We start from the raw sequence: 17809 nt of genomic DNA on the forward strand, positions 1-17809 counted from the left end.
CTATGGTGTCAAGCCTGGACATGAAACGTCTGACAGAACTGGGACCCTTTTCCTCCAGTGTTCACACATGTGGAGTGCAAGGGCTCAAGAACTGTCCCTGAATCACTGAAGTAAAGGGGAAATCGTATAACTTTCTTCATGATGCAAGAGTTGAGATCAGGGAAAGTAAATGTTAATTACACCTGGCCAAAATCACAGGCTTGCTATTTATTATAGGATTGTAACACTGGGGATCCTCTAGTTGTGAAATTTTCTGTCATCTTACAGCTCCTAGGAATTGCTAGAACACAACTGTTTTGCATTCTTAGGCTGTTGATGGCCTGGCATCCAGGAAATGCCCTTACTGATCCATTTCTTGCTGCTTTTCTCAAGTCTGACCCTGAAAGGTGCCTAATCCACCACTGCCTCAAAAGAGCTCCTGGCTCCAGCACAGAGATGCATGCATGTTTCCCTCCTTCCCAGGTGCACCTTGAGAAAAGCTACTTTATTTGCAACAGCTGATGTGACATTCAGGTTGGGGGTTTTTTGTTTTAATTTTTTTATTATTATTTCAGTGGTTTGGCAGTGGGAGCTCCCAGAATTAAAAAAAAAAAAAAAAAAATCACATAATTTGTGGCAAGTGGAGTTCATAATCTGTTAATTTATTATCATTTCTGTCATCCTGGAGGGCCATTAGCAGAGGTAATAAAAGGAGATGTAATTATAGGATCTGAGGCCACTCCAGACACAGCTGCTGTCACTCCACTAGCCATATTTCATTCTGTGCTAGTACTAATGTCCTCCTGGTGAGAACAGCACAACAGCTACCCTGGGAAAGCCTTCATCATCACCCCTCAAGAGAAGTCCTGTCACCCTGCATCAAAGCAAGAAGCAAAGGAGGATGTTGTTGTTCCAAGACAATTTCCATGGGGGGAGACTGAGTAGTGGGGAGGGGGCCTCATACAGAAGGGAACAACCCCACATTGGCCGAGTGTGGCTTTTGAGCTCATGGCTAATAAGGCTATTGAGCTAATAACATTTGCTAAACACGATTAAACATGTTTTATTGTTATCATAGGAAAGTGTGTTTAAGTTTTACTGATTTTATTTGCCAGTACTGTGGGGTAGAAGTTTGTGTTGACACCTGGGATCCTTCAGGGCTGGTAAGACTTTAATGTCACATCTTTCTTCATTAATTCCAGCGTGAATACAAGGCAGGAATATGTGACTTTTTCTCCTTTCTCCATCCTTCTCTGACGAATAGTTTATGCACAAAGGAAGCAATGTCATGTTTTACTCAAAATTCTTGGAAGGCAGAAATACGGGGCATAGATAATTTAGACACCTGGCAGACTCCTGGCCCTGCCCTGCTCTGCCCCCTTGCTGCATAACTCAGTATGTTTTGTACTTGTTGCAGAGCTACAGAGTTTTTGTTCCATTATTATGAACTGTCTTTTATTATATTTTTTTCCTCAGTAATCCTCTCTTATGTAACAATTCTTGAGCTCTCGCCTTTGCACAGTCCTGTTATAAAATACTCCTGCTGCCCTGAACTGTGCCAGGCTGATTACTGGGGCTGTTACTGTGTTTTATGGCCTTTGATAGGAGAGGAAAACACACAGAGAAATTTGAGATTATGGCAGGTATGTCCTGATTTCAGAAAGGAGAGGAAGAGCCCCTTTCACAGTGCAGGAGCAATCTCTCCTACACTCCTGTTCTGGGACAGTATTGCCAGGATGGAAAACCCTGTAGGAATTTGTCTCTTCCCAGAGCCATAAGGTAGGGAACTGCAGTAGGGCAGTCTGTGTGAACAGACATAGCCAAGGTTAGAGGGATGTACAACAGCACCTCCCTGGACAGCCACAGCAGCTAATTGCATTGCATTAAAACCATTCCTGTTAACAGGCCAGGTATTGGGTTAGTAGAGCAATCCAGGCTGAGTTCTCTAATCACCACTGTAACCCCACTTGTGATGAATCAGCCCCAGATGGATTCCAGCACTAGTGATGGTTATAATCCCTGCAGATATGGCAGATCTCATATAAGAAGGGCACCACCAAGATTAACCTCTTCTCAGAAATACTGTCCTGAAAATGTTTCTTCAGACTTCAGAGTCCCATCTCATAACAATCCATATTCCATACAGTCCATAAAACCATTAACTCTTGGGTCCCAGGAGAAACACTCTACAGAAAAAGAGAAGCAGCTGCCAAAAAGCCAAAAGAGGAGCAACAGAAAGAAATAAAATACATGGGAAAACGAAACTGTCTGATCACATATGTTAAGATGCTTCATCAAAATAAAAAAGAAGAAAGCCAAGAAGCAAAGCAAAACAACACATGGAAGACATAGTCAGCATGCAGTAAATCCTGTGATCCTGTATCAGAGCCTCATATATTCTCCTGACAAAAAGAAGGAGAACAGAAGGCAGGAGATAGCTGAAGTGAGCTGTTTATAAACAGCTTTAGTGAGCTGTTCATAGTGAATTTCTGAAGCAATCTTTGGAAAGCAGCCTTGTAAATCCCGAGGATATCCTCTACGTTCCCTGGCTAGCCTTCTCCACACAAAAATCCAGCCCATCTGTTTCTGGTGGGGCTGGAGAGAGACTAGAGAGAGGGGTGCTATTTCCCTTCCCAATTTAAATCTGGGAAGAACCCATAACTCAACACTGAGGACCATATCTGCTCCTTCAGCCTTGGACCACCCTACCTGCAGGTGTGGGACACTTGCTATGTCACTCAGTCACACAGACACACACTACATATAGTCAGTGAGCCTTCCAAGGCCCGTCACACTGCCAATAGGTTGTCCTCGTTATTTGTCAACAAAGAAGCCTTGAGTTTCACTGGCAATAGCACATCATCCATTGCAATGGGATTTGTTCTGTCACAAATCCATTAGGACAAGTTTTCCTGAGTCTGGACAAGAGTGCCTACTGCTGAGAGGGTGTGTATCTGCCTTGTTATTAGAAATAAAGTCCAGTCACTGCCATAATATTTATTCAGCTATGAACACAACAGACCTAGGTCACGTTGATGTAGTGCAAAACTATGCAAGTCTACCATTCCATCCCTAAGGCTGTTCCCCAAGTGCTTTCACTGGGCCACTCAATGTTGGATATGACAGAGAACTTCATTGTATCATTGTATCATATCAAACCCTTCTGCATAATACCAGGGCACACACATGTACAGTGATCAATTTATGCACCTCCATCATAGGCTGCACTGGAGTTTGTTACCAATGAGAGCAGTATTTTCCACCCATCCAACAGTACTTTCCACCCATCACTATAGGAAAAAGTCCTCATTGAGACCAAAACAGATAGGCACATAGATAAATAATAGCTCCCTTTGCTGTTCATGCTTACACCCTTGAAATCCCCCATTTACCTGGGATGTGCTTTGCCCAGCCAATGATCACCACCAATTCCCTGTCTGCCAGGTCACAGAGGGTTGTCAGGGCTTTGATGTCACTCTCTGGCATGGTTGGATCAGGCATGGCATAAATCTTCTCTGGCTCAGCCACCAGCAAGTGGGAGACGATCTTAGTCACTGCACATTTCAAAGGAGAAGTTGTTGTACTTCTTGTGACACAAGGTGAACCCTCCTTCATGGATAAGACATGACTGTAGAGCCCCTAGGACCTCAGTAATGGTTTTGGTCACAACAGAAATCCACACTGCAGCTACACAAGCTGTAGTGTCTGCCTATGACAAACCAGCTCTGCACAGGGATGACAAAAGCAGGAAGCTGCTGTAATGTTGTCAGTCATTGTCTCAGGTAGGTCCACTGAGGGGAGAAGGAGGTATAAGCAAAAAGTTGCTAGGATGTGGAAAAGTTTAAAGAGCAACGGGTAGTATTGATGAGAGTAATCAGCATGGAAAAGGTTTTGTTAACATGGCTTGGGTTGTAAAGGAAAAAATCAGAATATCACTAAATGGATTTACATAATCTCCTAGGAAAGGCCTGGTATTTAACCTTAGGTACAATGAATACAGTACCTGAGCTGTACCTAGGCCTGTCTAATTACCTCTACAATACAATCATAACAAAATATTCCAGTACTCTTGTCTGATACAGGAATTGGAAGTGACAATTGCTACACTGTACTTTTGGGAGACCAGTGAAAAGAAATACAGTGGCAGCTCAGAGGACCACAATTCAAGACCAATACATACATGGCTTTTTAGCTGGGGGAGGGATCTGTAAGCTCAGGTAAGTGCTGCTCTCAGAATCCAGTCTCCTTTTGTATTTCTGACGGCCTCCACGGACTCGATCCAGACGAACACCTGCAGGGAAAAACAAAATTCCTCATGATTCCTTAGTGCCTTACAGAACCTTGACATGCCAATACGAAAATGTGCTAAGTAAGATGTTCCCCACACTCCAGGCAGCTTCCCTCTCCCTTGAGGGGAGATCTCAGAGATCTCACTTTAGATCTCAGCTGAACCTATAAATCTCAATACCAGCTAGACTGCCTCCAGCTCTAAGCATGCTGCTCTGAGCTTCACTTTTATTCAAAACATTATTGAACACAGAAATTAACCCATTCAAACTCTTGAATCACTATAAATCTTATGGGCAAATGAAAAGCTTCAGAACTCAATGCCCTCTACATGATCCTACTTTTCAAAAGAAACACTTTAAATGTCAATCAAGCCAGCAGTTATAAAAATGAGAAGTTAAATGTTCTGTGACCTCTCACAGAACCTTGTGACCTTGTTCTTAAAAATGAGAAGTTAAATGTTCTGTGACCTCTCACTGTTTATATTTGAAAAAAGTGACCTATAGCAAACAGATAATGAACTATGAGTTCAACAAAGATGCTTCAGCCTTGATCAAGTAAGGCAACTGTAATAAAAGTAGAATCCAAATAAATAGAAACAACCTTGGCTACAATAAAGCAATGATAAAGACAAAGTAGGGAGACACTGAAGAATTTGTTGCAGCTCTTTCAAAGTACAGTGAAAAAAATCCCAGTGACTGGGAAGTACCAGTGATTGTCACCATGCAAAAAACCAAAGCATCATCAATAGACCAGGAACAACAACTGAGTTGTCACATTAGTACAAAATATGATGTTAAAAAGAAACTGTGAAAAAAACCCTACAGATATTTGTGCAGTTGTCTGGTTTTTTCTGAGCAGCCATATGGACTCTGATAATCAGTCTGTGAAACTGGGGTAACTCAGTCTTGCTGGGAGAAACAGCTTTGGAAAAAAAATCTTCCAAGGTAAATGTAGGAGCATTTGATTGGAATAAAATTTTGAATATACACTATACAAGTGCTTCCTTAGAAACACACAGGAGTTTACCTAGTCTGATCATGGGAAGCAATTATGTGATACACTTACTAATCACATTAAGTCATTAATATTTTGTAATCATACCGCTACATAAACACAAACAACTAAAAGCAAACACTCCACATCAGTTTTGAAGTGACTTTTTGAACAACCAGTACACCTGAAAAAATCTGCAGTCAGCTGGCAAATATTCTACCCTAGAAGGAGGCATGTCTGTCACACTGCATTTCAATGCCATGTTTGCTTACTCTGTTAGGGAAAACATAATGCTCACACCTGACACACTTGCACCACCTGAAACTGCTACTTGCAACAACATCTAGATCCCGATATTCTCCGTGGCTAGAGCACCAAAACAATTTGACTACCAATTGCCCCCTAAGCAACAAGAATACCAGGCCAACAACGCTCAGTCTGGCAGCAGGATCTCACACTGAGCAGGAATGAGCAGGCGTGGAGCTCTGCACAGCAAGGGAGCTGCTGCTGTGGGTGGCTGCCATGGGAGGACAGCAGGTGTTGGAGAAGATGGAGAGAAAGGTATGAAGCTGATGTAGGTGAACTCAGGTCACACTGAGTAATTTCTTTCCCCTACCCCATTTTCTATTTCTTACTCTGTATAGAGAATTCACGGACATCCCTAAGTACCACCTTTCTCTTCCATTATGTGGTATTGTTTCTGAAAATGATGCCTATTGCTTCTTTTACTTCCATTTCCCATGGCAGGTAGCCTGTGGGCAAGACTCCTTCCTGGGAGCCCAAACACACTTCAGAGAGCAATTTCAAAAAGGACAGCCAGGGAATCCCAAACCTGAGGTTATCTAGGGAGATCCCTAAGGAACAGCAGTAATAAAATCCTGGGTGAAGCAGGAAATTTTCACTTCCATCCATGATTTCTTTCCCTCTGTAAATGTGCCGTGGTTTCTTAAGAAATAAGACTCTATTCTGTGCTTTGCTGAATGAATGACAGCTACCTGTAATCCAGGAGAGAAGGGAGGGTCACAAATTTCTGGAACTGCCAGTAAACCAAACAACCAGGTATGAAAAATAAAAGGATCAGGAATACACTGTTGGAAGATTATAGAGGAACAGGCTGCCAAGATTCAGGACTGAATCACATCTTCCCAGGACCCTCCCAGATAAGGATCATAGCTGGGTGCATTCCCTCACACCAGTGGTCAGGGGGAGGGAAAGAGGGACAGAAACCAACACACAGCCCTGCAGGATGCTTTTGCTGTGCAGTTTGCTAAGCAGCAGGAGGGGGAACTAGGAGGAGTAGGGAGGAAATGGGGGAAGGAGCCTGTTTCCCCCTCCCAAGGAGAATGCCATCCTCCAGTGCTTGGCAGAGAGATGGCTGCACAGGTTGCAGCAGTATTAGGGACCCTCAATCAGATTATAAGGACACAAGGGACTTAAGTGCATTAAAAAAAGATAAGAAAGACGCAGAGAGATTTACCCTCCATCCCTCCCTCCCCCACTGAGCAGATAGAGGTCTGTTTGCCCAAGGACTTCAGCTTGTTAATTTTGAACAACTGTTTGTCCTCCTCTTGTTCCCCTTCCCTTGTGACACTCCTTGAGGCAAACATTTTCAATCAGCACTTGCAGAGCCACAATTCTACCCTGCCATCGTTGCTCCAACCGCAGAGCTGGTGAACAGGCTGAGCCCCACACAGCACAGGCTAGCTCCAGCTGCAGAGTGAAGTGACTACAGGGGCTCTGTAGTCTACAGTGACAGGTACTACAGTAAACAAAAGCATTTCAGCCCTCCAAGTCCCTGACTGCGACACTCCAGACATAGGTATCATGGCAAAATCCTTTTTCTAAAGATCTGACAGCCTAATGGGTCATATCTAGATGGAAGGAAAGGGCATGGCCAAAAATCAGTACCTGTGGTATCTAGGTATTCAGGTTAATGCCTGCTGCTCTGCTTGATTTCCTCTGTGGTTGATTTTAAGACAGGCAGGCTGGTTACAGGGCAGCTCTGAGAGGGACACTGAAGGACAGACATTAAAATGGAGTGGAGGGGTGTGGTGGGTGAGCTCAGAGAAGCAGCATGAAGGAAAACACTAAGCAGAGAAGAAATGGAGGGGAATGTAAGCTGGGATATGAATGGAAGTGAGAGAACGTACGGTAAAGGAAGACAAAAGAGAGAGGGCTGGAGCAAAGCTGAGGGGCCGGTACACTGTAATCACTAGGGCAGGTAAAACACCACATGTGCAGCCACCTGAGTGTCAACTGCAAGGTGCAGCAGCCACGCATGAGATGCAGCTGTCCATACTGATGACTTACATAGGATGTGGTACAGCAGTCTCACAACAAGACAGCAGCAAAATAAAGCTCCTGCACAAACCTATGCTCACATCAATCACAACTGGCCAGTTCAAAGGAGAGAAGACAGTCATCCTACAAAAATGTCACCTCTACAGGCACTCCTGGACCCCCCCGCTTTCTATCAGCAGGGAGTTGAGATCAACAGTATAGGACAAAGTTTGGAAAGCACCACCCCTTGATAACTTATCTTGATGGCAGTTCCATCAAATTAAGGCTATCTATTCTGGAAACATGCCCTTTCCTCCCATTCCCCTCTATGGCAATAAACTGCTGTTCTTCATTCAGTTTTGCTACCTTTTGAGAGACCCTGCATAAAAGTCCTCCTCATCTGACCTAGCTATGGAGCTGACCCTGGTGTACACCCCAGGGATTGAATTCCAGCTCCCCCACAGCTTGTTCTCAGCTCCCCTGCCTGCCCAAGCCCCTCTGACCTTGCAGGGAGGAGGGCAGGGCCAGGACTTGTGCAGGACTTCTCAGCTCAGCATCCTGCCAGGGCAGGGATGTCAGTTTTCTAAGCGTCCTGTGGGTGCCACTCGTGTTCCAAGCACTCTCGCAGAGAGGTCTGTGCCAGCACCAAGCCTCTGCAGTGGGAGAGCTGATCTGCTGATCGTTCAAGCTCCCTGCACTTCTCTGACATGCCCCTTGGAGAGACGTCTGCCCGACAACTTTGGGATCAGATGTCCCCTTACCGACTTGATAACATCAGGCCTTGGGGTTTTTTTCTTAATGGAAGTAAAATAATTCCATCTTTTTTTAAAAGCTGGACCCAGGCCGAGACTGTCGGAAGTAAAAATAGCCGAGTATGCAGAGGCGACAGCACACAGAGTCAGGTTTAGTTTCTCTTTTATTTTCTGGGGACTAAAAATACCCTTAAAAGCTCTGTGAAGCTAAGCCCTGGCCAGTGGGAAATGCAGTCAAGGCCCAATATCAGCTGTCGTGTCAAATTACCAGCCTCACCTCACTTTCCATCGAGTCCTATCACATGCCCATGGATTGATAGGAACAGAAAGATCTATCTTGCCAAAAGAGCTAACGGAGGAGCCAGGCTACAGGGCTTGCATGGTACAATATGTGTCTAGACCAAGAAGGGCACAACCAAAGGGAACACAGGGCAAGGGCTGGCCAGGAAGCAAAAGGGCTGCTTTGCTGAGCTTTCCCGATACACTAGTCAGGCTCTGTGTCCACTGCCCACCTAATCCTTGAGCTGCAGTTTCCACACTGCTCTCCAGGGTCTGTAGCTAGCAGAGCACCTGTCTCTGGGAGCTGCAGTCTAAAGTACATGGATTGGTACTGGCCAAGGAAGCCAGAATGTATAGGCTAAAAGCAGAGAAGAAAGGAAGGGAGAAGGGTTGTATCCTAAGTGTTTCCTACAAAATTTCCCTCTTCCTTTCTGCTCTAAACTTCAGGAGAGACAGCAGCATGTGGTAATGGGATGAGTGAGCCAGGAGGAAGCTTATCAAGGAAACAGAAAGCAGAGATGACCGTTAAAAGTCAGGCCTGCAAGATGAAGAAAGAAATAGACTATAGGGAAAAGCATCTCCTCCTAACAGGAGTGGAGAGGCTGCAAACTGACTGGGCTGTCTTTTGTTACTCAGGTTGGTTCCAGCTTGGGAATGAGAAAAGATCCCTTTATACTATTAGGCTCTAGCACTGTGGCTAAAAGAGGCCAGCCCCTAGAGAGTCTTTTGGTAGGTGACTGATGTGATTACCCAACTCATCTGAAAAACAGGAAAGCAACTTGATGGTCACAAATCAGCATCACCAGAAGAACCCAGTGACTAGGCTGGCACAGGGGACCAAGGCTGGAGATTACACTTGCAAAGAGAGGGTGAAGAACTATCCTGGGGATGAGGTGAAGTGGACATGAAAATCTATCTCCTGTATTACAAGAGCCTACAGAGAAATTAGATCAGTTCAAGTAGGATGCTGCAGCTTCTTCCACCTTTGATGGTTTCAGGGTTATGTTAGTTGGGTAGGCAAGTTTCTTCACTGTCGGGCTGACTGAAGAGTGCCTGGTTGCAGAGAGACAGGTTAGCCCTGTGATGCCTGATGATACCTGGTCCCAGAGGCTCTCAGATGCCTTGGAGCAGTGACACAAGGTGTCAGCTCCTCACACACAGAAACACAAGCAGCACATCCCAAACAGTTGGTCCAAAGCATACAGAGTCAGGTGGAACCCGCACAGCTTCAAACCAGTCCTTCTCCTCTGCCAGTGCCAGCTGCATGGCTGCCAGCTCTGCAGGGCTGTCTGCAGCACTAGCCACTGCTGTCTCTCAAATGTACATCTTTATTCCCATGCTAAGCCCCTCTCACTTTGCTCCCCCCACTTTGCTCCCTCTGGAAAGTCAGGAATTAACAAAGGCTTCAAGGACAAATAGGAATAAAGAATACCCCTGTACCTCGTTCTCTGCAACAACTCTCTGCAATAAGCCCCACACCCACGTGTTCACCCTGTATCCATGGTCCGTGCAAGTGTTCTCCTCTGACTTCCCTCCCAGCCCTCCAAACAGTCTGAAGCAGGTCAGCAGCTATATTGGTTATGTCACCCATGGCCACAATACCTGCACAGCAGAGGGCTGAGGGACACTGTGCAAAAGGAACAGATGCAGACACATGCCTGCTAGGGAAACACCAAGGTTGTCTTTCACAACAGAACCTAAAAGATGACAAAGTCTCAGCCCCACTGATTTTCCAAGAGGTAGGACTCAGAAATAAAGCCCCAAAGCAGTGTTTGCTGCCTAGAGGAACATGCAGCCCTAGGTGTGATTTAACTCACCTTACTTTAGACTTTGATAGCTCCTTCTGTGCATCTGGACTCCCTTGACCCGCAAGAGATTAAAAGGCACCTCCACATTCAGCTCACTGGCCAGACATTTACCTGAGGAGGCATCATGACAGATACCTCTCTTCACTGACTACCAAGAGAACCCCTGTGGGGTGAAACCAATGCTATCTCTAGTCCAGTTTTCTGTCTCAATGTATTTCAGTGGAGCAGATTTTGGAACAGGTAGAGGAGCATAAGTATGGCTCAAGAACAACAATTTTTGATATATGACACAATAGAGAAGCCCCCACCACTGCATGGAAAGAGGTCTATTTGTGATGGAGATCCACAGAGGCGAGGGAGTTAGATCCACCTACACAGCATGCTCAGCTTTGTTCAGCCTCTAACAGCAAATCTGCTTGAGCTTTGAAGCATCTCCTCAAGTCCTCACCTCAGCAGTGGCTTTTCTAATGCTAAGAACTACTGTCCACTTCCACAGGAAGTTCTGAATAAAGATCCTCTCAGGATACCCTGCAGGCCAAGAGCTGGCACAGTCTTCAAAGGTGAGTCAGGGGAAGGGATTGAGAATCCTGGCAGAGCCGAGTCACTGGGGCACACAGGTTACCAGAGGCACATGCCTAAAGTTACTGTAGACCAGTGGGGGCATATATTCAGTCCCATCCCATCCATTCTTACATTGAAGAATCTTACCTGCTGTGTTGTCAAAACTGCCTAAAAGCTTCTAGGACAATGGCTGGGTTCTAAAAATCCCAGGATGGTTGTTGCAGTATGTATCTGCTTCCTCTTTTCTGTACATATTATAAGAGCACTAAGCACAGTTTTGGTGACTGAATACACAAAGTATTTATTACAAACCTATGTAGAGGTGATGTCTCTCTGAACCCACCTAGATGTATATTGATGGAATGTGGACTTCAATGTTTAAAAGAATGGAGATCTAGTTAGGTGTGGTAAGAACCACAAAATTCAAAATGAATGAGAGGAACCAAATTAAACAGATTCATAATCCATTAGATAAGGGAGAAGGTGTAGGGATGGTCCTGGGGGTGCCATTCCTATGTCCAGAAAACAGACTGCACTCAGCCCAATGTACAATTTGTGAACAGTCCATCTGCTGGAAGTCTCCTCTTTGGAAAATTACCATCAACCTGCCAAAGCACATGCTCTCTGTCACAACTCAGCTCCAGCCACATTGCAAATGCTCAATTTATGCCTTGGAAAATAGTTGGGTGTGGAAGATAGAGCCATCAAGATGCCACTCACTGCTCCCAGAGATCCCATTTCAAAGGACAGGGGGTTGCCTGTCTGTTTTGAAACACAAGGATATTTTAGAGAAAGAAAAATCCTTTTTTCATTCTCTTTTTTCATTTGGGTACCTCCAATAGTGATATATCTGGCAGCGGCTGGAGGCAGAATACTCTATAAATACAAAGCCATTAAATTGCACACAGCAGCAACCTGATCTGGGCTACCTTTTAATTTCCTGACATGAGCTGGCCACTAACCCAATTACCCAGGGTCCCCGGAGGAGCCCTCATCCTTCCCAGGAAGCACAAAGCAGGAGCCCAAGCATATTGCAGGGATGTCAGCTGAGCTTTCACTGAAATCAAATATCTTTTTGAGAACACATGGTCTGGAAGCGGGCATGAGGGCAGGAGGGAGAGGCTGCTAGAAGCACTTTGCTCCATTGAGAGATTCTTTCACTTGAAAACAGAAATTAAGCACCCTCCATTTGGTTACGTTGCTGAAAAGGAGCTCTGCTGTTGACTCAGTTATCTGGATTTCAGCAGAAGATGAAGGCAAAGTTGTAAGTGGAAGCGGTTTGAAATCGCCAGTGCTTGGAATCCCTTGCTCAGATATGACATGACTGCATCAAATTTACAACATCACACAGCCAAGACTGTCCAGGATGACAGATTTGATTCCTTGTGAAAAAATTATGACATCAGCAGCTGGTAAGGGAAACTGAAGAGTTAGGAATAAACACCTGGCCAATTCCACTGAGTACAAGGTTTCCTGATCAGCCATGGTCTTGAAGAGGAAATGGATTCAAGCAATAGCTTCTTCTGAAATTTGGAGATTACAGTCTCACCATCTTGGAAGTGGGCATCACCTCCAGCATTCACAGAGATGCAGGCACTAGATAACACAAGGGTTACTAGGTTGTTGCAAGTTTCTGGGAGGCAGGGTATTCCCAAAGACACCGGGGAGAGGAAGGACAAGGGAACAGGAAGAGCTGAATGAACTTTGTAGCCTTCTTCTGTAGACTTCTCTTGCCTGTTTCACTGCCTGCTGCTGCAGCGTCCGTATCCACACATTCCAGCAAACTTTACATCAGAAATTATATTAGACACATAGGAGTCCAAGAGCTTGGGAGATTTGTAGCAAAGAATTTGGGTTCCCCGTTGAATTCAATTTTTGAATGTTCTCTAGCATTTCTTATTGAAATGCACTTGGAGCAAAGGAGAAAAACCTGGCAAGGAATGGTTGTACCTGAGCTTACTACAGCATAACAGTTTTGGGAAGAAAGAGTCATGCAGATATGATAAATCACATGTCTTTACTGGATAATTGCCTAACTTCTCTCTTGCTATTAAAAAGCCTCCCTTTTGTGCATCCAGATCAAGATTACATATCCTTCTACTTTCCTTCCTTTTATTTGTAGACTTCACCCTCACCACACAAGGGTGATTCTTGAGAGCCAGGAGGCAAGGCCTGAGGACAACTTACCTTCAAAGGCATTCAGAGTGGGGTAAAACACCTCATACAGAGCAGGTTTCCTATCTGAGGAATCCCCACTCCTGCTTTTAGCACGTGCAGTGCACGCACTCCTGTGAACTCCTATCTTCTGCTTTCTGAAATAAGGTATACCTGGTCTATCCCTGGACACATCCACAGGGTCCTTTCAGTCTTTGCCCTCTTTCTTGGAAGCTGTCCAGTGATGTCTGCAAGAAGCTGGGCAGAAGCCACTCATACATCCCAGAAAGTTGCACTTAGGACTCAGTCATGAGCAGGACTCAGACAAGTCTCAGCACTGGCAGGGAGCAGAGGACAACTTCAGCAACATAATACACATTACTTCCATTAAGAAGGAAAATAAGACTCAAAGGCTGGGGGAATCATCAATGGCATTTCAATGCCTGGATGAGATTTTTTTTTTAACAGACATTTTCTGTCCTGTGTGGTTTTCTGCTGTGATGTGATACAATTGTATATGCATGCACTTCATGGAAAGCATTTCATGACCCAGCTTTGCTTCCTTTTCAGAACTGTTTATGCTCCATTTGGGTCTCTGCAAATGTGCCAGCACAGAACAGGGAACAACACAGCTTTAGGGACAATACAATCCTTTGAAGAAAAAGTTCTGCAGAGCTTCCACAAGAGAAAGGGCCAAACAACCAGACAACAGCCAGTCAATTCTCTTTGGTGTGGCATGGTTTGATATGTCCAATATCTGTCTCCTCCACTTGCCTGTCTGTCATTTCCAGCCAAAGATGAGTTCTGTAATGAGAGGCCTTGATGTTTCATTGCAATTCACCTGTTATCCCCATCCCTCTTCTGATGATCTCAGAACATTTCCCTTTCATGGGCAGTACTGCATTTATGTTACAAGGTTTTTGTAGCAGGAGACTACTACAGGGTGGTTTCTGTGAGAAGACATCAGAAACTGCCCCGATGTCCACTCCAGACAGCTCCAAAAGGGACTCACCACTGCCCAAAACTCAGCAATGCTGGTAGTGCCTCTGTGATAACAAATTCAAGAAGGGTAAAAGCAGCTCTGAGAGAGGCATGGGAAAATACAAAAGAAACAGTCCTACAGATACCAAGGTCAGAGAAGAGGAGTTGCCACAGGTTCTGGAGGACCTGAGTGTGCTGCAGGTTCTGAGAGGCAGCAGAGGTGTGGAGGGCAAAGTTGTGAGGTCATGTTTAACCAGCCAACCAATGTCCAAAATGAAACCTCTAAGCCCACATACACAAACATCGTGTCATCTGAAATTATATCTGCCTCTTGAAGAAAAACAAATTGCTGTAGAACAGAAAGGTTATGGGTGACTAGAGCATGAATGGCAAGGGTATATTCTTCCTAAAACTGACAAGGTATACTGAGTTTTTAAAAGAGTTTTGAGCAGCCAAACTACTGAAATTTCTCTGTATATTATTCCAGAAGTCCGGGAAGATCTAGATCCACTCTGTAGGGCCCACAGTTAAAGAACTAAACTTAGTCATTGGAGGCACAGCAACAGGAGCAAAGAGAGGCCATGGGCTGGACAAATCCTGGGATTCCCAGCTCTGAAAAAAGCCTCTCCACTACAAGTTGCAGGGCACACTTTTCCTGCACTGGCCATCCCCCTACACCAGACATGATCTTCCCCATTTGGGGTGAGCAGTATCATTGGTTTCCCTGATTTTTGCAGAGCAGAGGGGCATGCAATTCTACTAGACAGAGCTGTGAAGATGCCCATCTCCACTGCCTGCAGGCTGGTGGTGCAGCAAGGCAAAGAGCAGCAGAGCACAGATTTTCTGGGGACAGTGCATCCCTACATGAACACTGGGACTGGAGTCTGCTGGAATGCTGTACTTGAGATTCAGCAGGTTCCTATACGAGACTGCTAGGGCTAATTAACGCTCCCTGGAGGCACGCTCTAGATGGACAGGGAAAGTGAGAGACAGACAGGCCAACACTTGAGACATCTGAGCCAGCTGGGCTCCGTGGGCAGAGCTTTCTGCTCGCCACTTTCCCCAGTGAGTCTTGCCTGCTCTGCAGCACCACACCAGGAGAACCTGAGACAGCAGAGCTCTGGTGTCCGTGCAGTTCCCTTGTTGCAATACATTGATCAGAGCTCTCTTAAAGAAAGTGGCCTGGATATCTGAGACACCTATTGATTGCTCCATTGGCTCTCTTCCTGCCCTGATCCTCATTCACTTGGCATTGCCTGAATAACCTGCATGTCTATGTCAGGGCCAATCTCCCTGGATCTTAAAGGGCTACATCCACAGCTTTCTGCCTAGCTGCAGCCTATGCAGGGAGAAGAGATGTCTGGTGACCCTTATATGCAGTCCCCAAGAGGAGGATTCAAGTCTCCTGCAGCATCAAGCTGAGCATTTCAAGTGCAAAGCAGATCTTGAAGTCATGGTTATTTGTTTTTTGCCATCTTTGAGTACTGATGCCTTCTGCTTCTAGAACAAGGTAACGCCACATGCCCAGCAGGCAGGAGATGGCATTATGTATGGCAACAATAATCAGGAAAATGAGAAGAAATCATGAAGCTCTTAACTAGTTACTAATGGAACATCATATTCTTCTTGAGCAAATGGATAGTTTCTCTACCCAGAAACATCCCCACTGAGTTACAAGCCCAGTGGCTTGCCCAAGGAGAAAACTGTGAAGAGAAAAACTGGTTTCTAGATCTTGCCTTTAACCAAAAGACTGCTTTTCTCCAAACTTTTGATAATCAAGCAGGACAAAGAACATGGCTTAGCAACCTTCTGCCATGCATGAACCTAGAGATGATGAGAGAGGTACACCAAGGCAAAGTAGGAAGCAGATCTATTAAAAGGAAAAATAATCAAAACCCAAATATCAAGAGACAGCTTGTCCTAATGAGAGTTTGGAGACTGAAGAATAGGCTCTCTGGGGAAACCAAAACATCAGGGATTCTTAAAAACAGTTAAACTACTAGAATGGTACAGATGGGAACACTCATGCCTTGGCAGAGAAAAGGGATGAATGAGCTAATAGCATGACAGATCAGAGATGGAAAAGACCAATGAACCTTTTCTAATCTGAAATCCCTTGTCAATTCTGCATTTTGAGCAATTCAAACAATTATGGATTTGTTCTTTCTAGAAACTCTTGGCTCTATGGAGACCAAATTGTGTGACACTTTTTCTCCCTTCTTGGATTTGGCTTTTAAAGATGTGTATTGATTGAATTCTGTATACTAATACTTTGTGCTTCCACCAAGCTTCACATAAAGTTAACTAATTGGTCCTCAAAATTATTTTGCAAAGCAAAGCAGAATGACCCTTATTTCTCAGCTTGGGATACTGAGCAAAAGAGAGAAAAAAAGATGCCTGCCCAACATCACTTGACCACTCTCTGTCAGGACACAGGACCCCTATTTGAAGATTGCTAGGGTAGTCTCCTCTGCTCTTCTTGATATTATCATGTGCTCTTGTATCCCATTGCTATCAATAAATCTTTATGCTGTATTTTCCACAGCTCTAAATATTATGGGCAGGATCATAGATACACTAACGTCAATAGCAAACCACCCTTCTCCAGTGACTTTAATGATGCCTGATCAATCCCTATATGAATAACTAAATACATTTCAGCACAAAAGCAGCCATAGAGTCAAATTTCAGTTTACCACGGGTAGTATCCCACAGGGTTTGGGAGTTCAGGTGCAGCAGTGTGAGTGAATTTACATTGCTTTCCAGACTAATTCTGGTCTGGAAGAAGTTAACTGGTTTCACAGAACTTGGAGGCTAAGACATAAAACCCTTCACAGGACCGTGCTCTGGATCGTGCTGAACTCCCAGATCTGGAAGCAGAGGTGCCCTGACCACACAGCCAGCACACCAGCACTGGCTCCCGTGACTGTTCCCCCAGCTGCCAGCTCCAAGAACCTCAACTGCTCAGAAGCAGGACAGCTCAAACACTGGCAGCCAGCAAGCCTGAACCTGTGCTGCTGCTCTGCAGGATGACTGGAGCCACTACAGGCATTTAAGGTTGTTTTGTGGGATTCAATGAATAGGCTACAGCGCATTAACAACTGCACTCTCACTAAAGCCGGTGTCACCAGTGCATATTGGCTTTGGTGGGTGACGGGACACATCCCCTCCCTGAACTACCACATGCAGAGAAGCAGGTTTCCAGTGGTCTCTAACTACAAAGTAGGTGCCTTCCTCCCAGTAGGAGATCAAGATCCTCTGAGTCAACCACCTCTACACCTAGGTCGGGAACGGCCGAACTGCAGGAGCTTGCATCTCCTCCCCGTGGGAACTGGTATGCTCTAGAAGAAAGACATTTAACCACAGAAACGACACATCCATCAAAGAACAAAATGGGTTTAATGTCTAATCTACATTCTTAACAACACTGGCTGCCATCAACCTGACTCTCAAGAAATGAGAGAACTCTAGTGAGAAGCAATACACACTCAATTGACATTGTACAATTTATTACCAGCTGCTGTGATGTTATGACCTGGAAGAAAGTTGTATGCTGGCATCTTGGCTCCAGCCTACAGGACTCGTGCATAACCACAGCCAGCAGCTGTTTCTTGTGGTTAAGCTGAGAGGACCTTGCTCCGCTGGTATAGCAATGCAAAAGGCTATGTGCAGTGCTTCTCCTTCCTTCCCCTCCTCCCCCACTGCCTTTCCCAGAGGGACCCAAGGGAAACA

At 45.1% G+C, this 17809-nt stretch overlaps 1 protein-coding gene across 3 annotated transcripts in view; it reads right to left on the reverse strand.

Annotated features, from left to right (window-relative positions):
• ESRRB (estrogen related receptor beta) overlaps window positions 1-17809 on the reverse strand; it is a 127859-nt gene that overhangs the window by 13386 nt on the left and 96664 nt on the right. For all 3 annotated transcript variants that reach the window (XM_084208528.1, XM_084208527.1, XM_084208529.1), the window contains 2 exons: window positions 4160-4270; window positions 3372-3533 (listed from right to left, as the gene is read on the reverse strand). In XM_084208528.1, the coding sequence (XP_084064654.1) occupies window positions 3372-3533; window positions 4160-4270 (273 nt within the window). The remainder of the gene's footprint in view (window positions 1-3371; window positions 3534-4159; window positions 4271-17809) is intronic.

Source organism: Fringilla coelebs, assembly GCF_963513975.1.
Source record: "Fringilla coelebs genome assembly, chromosome: 6".
Taxonomy (NCBI): Eukaryota; Metazoa; Chordata; class Aves; order Passeriformes; family Fringillidae; genus Fringilla; species Fringilla coelebs.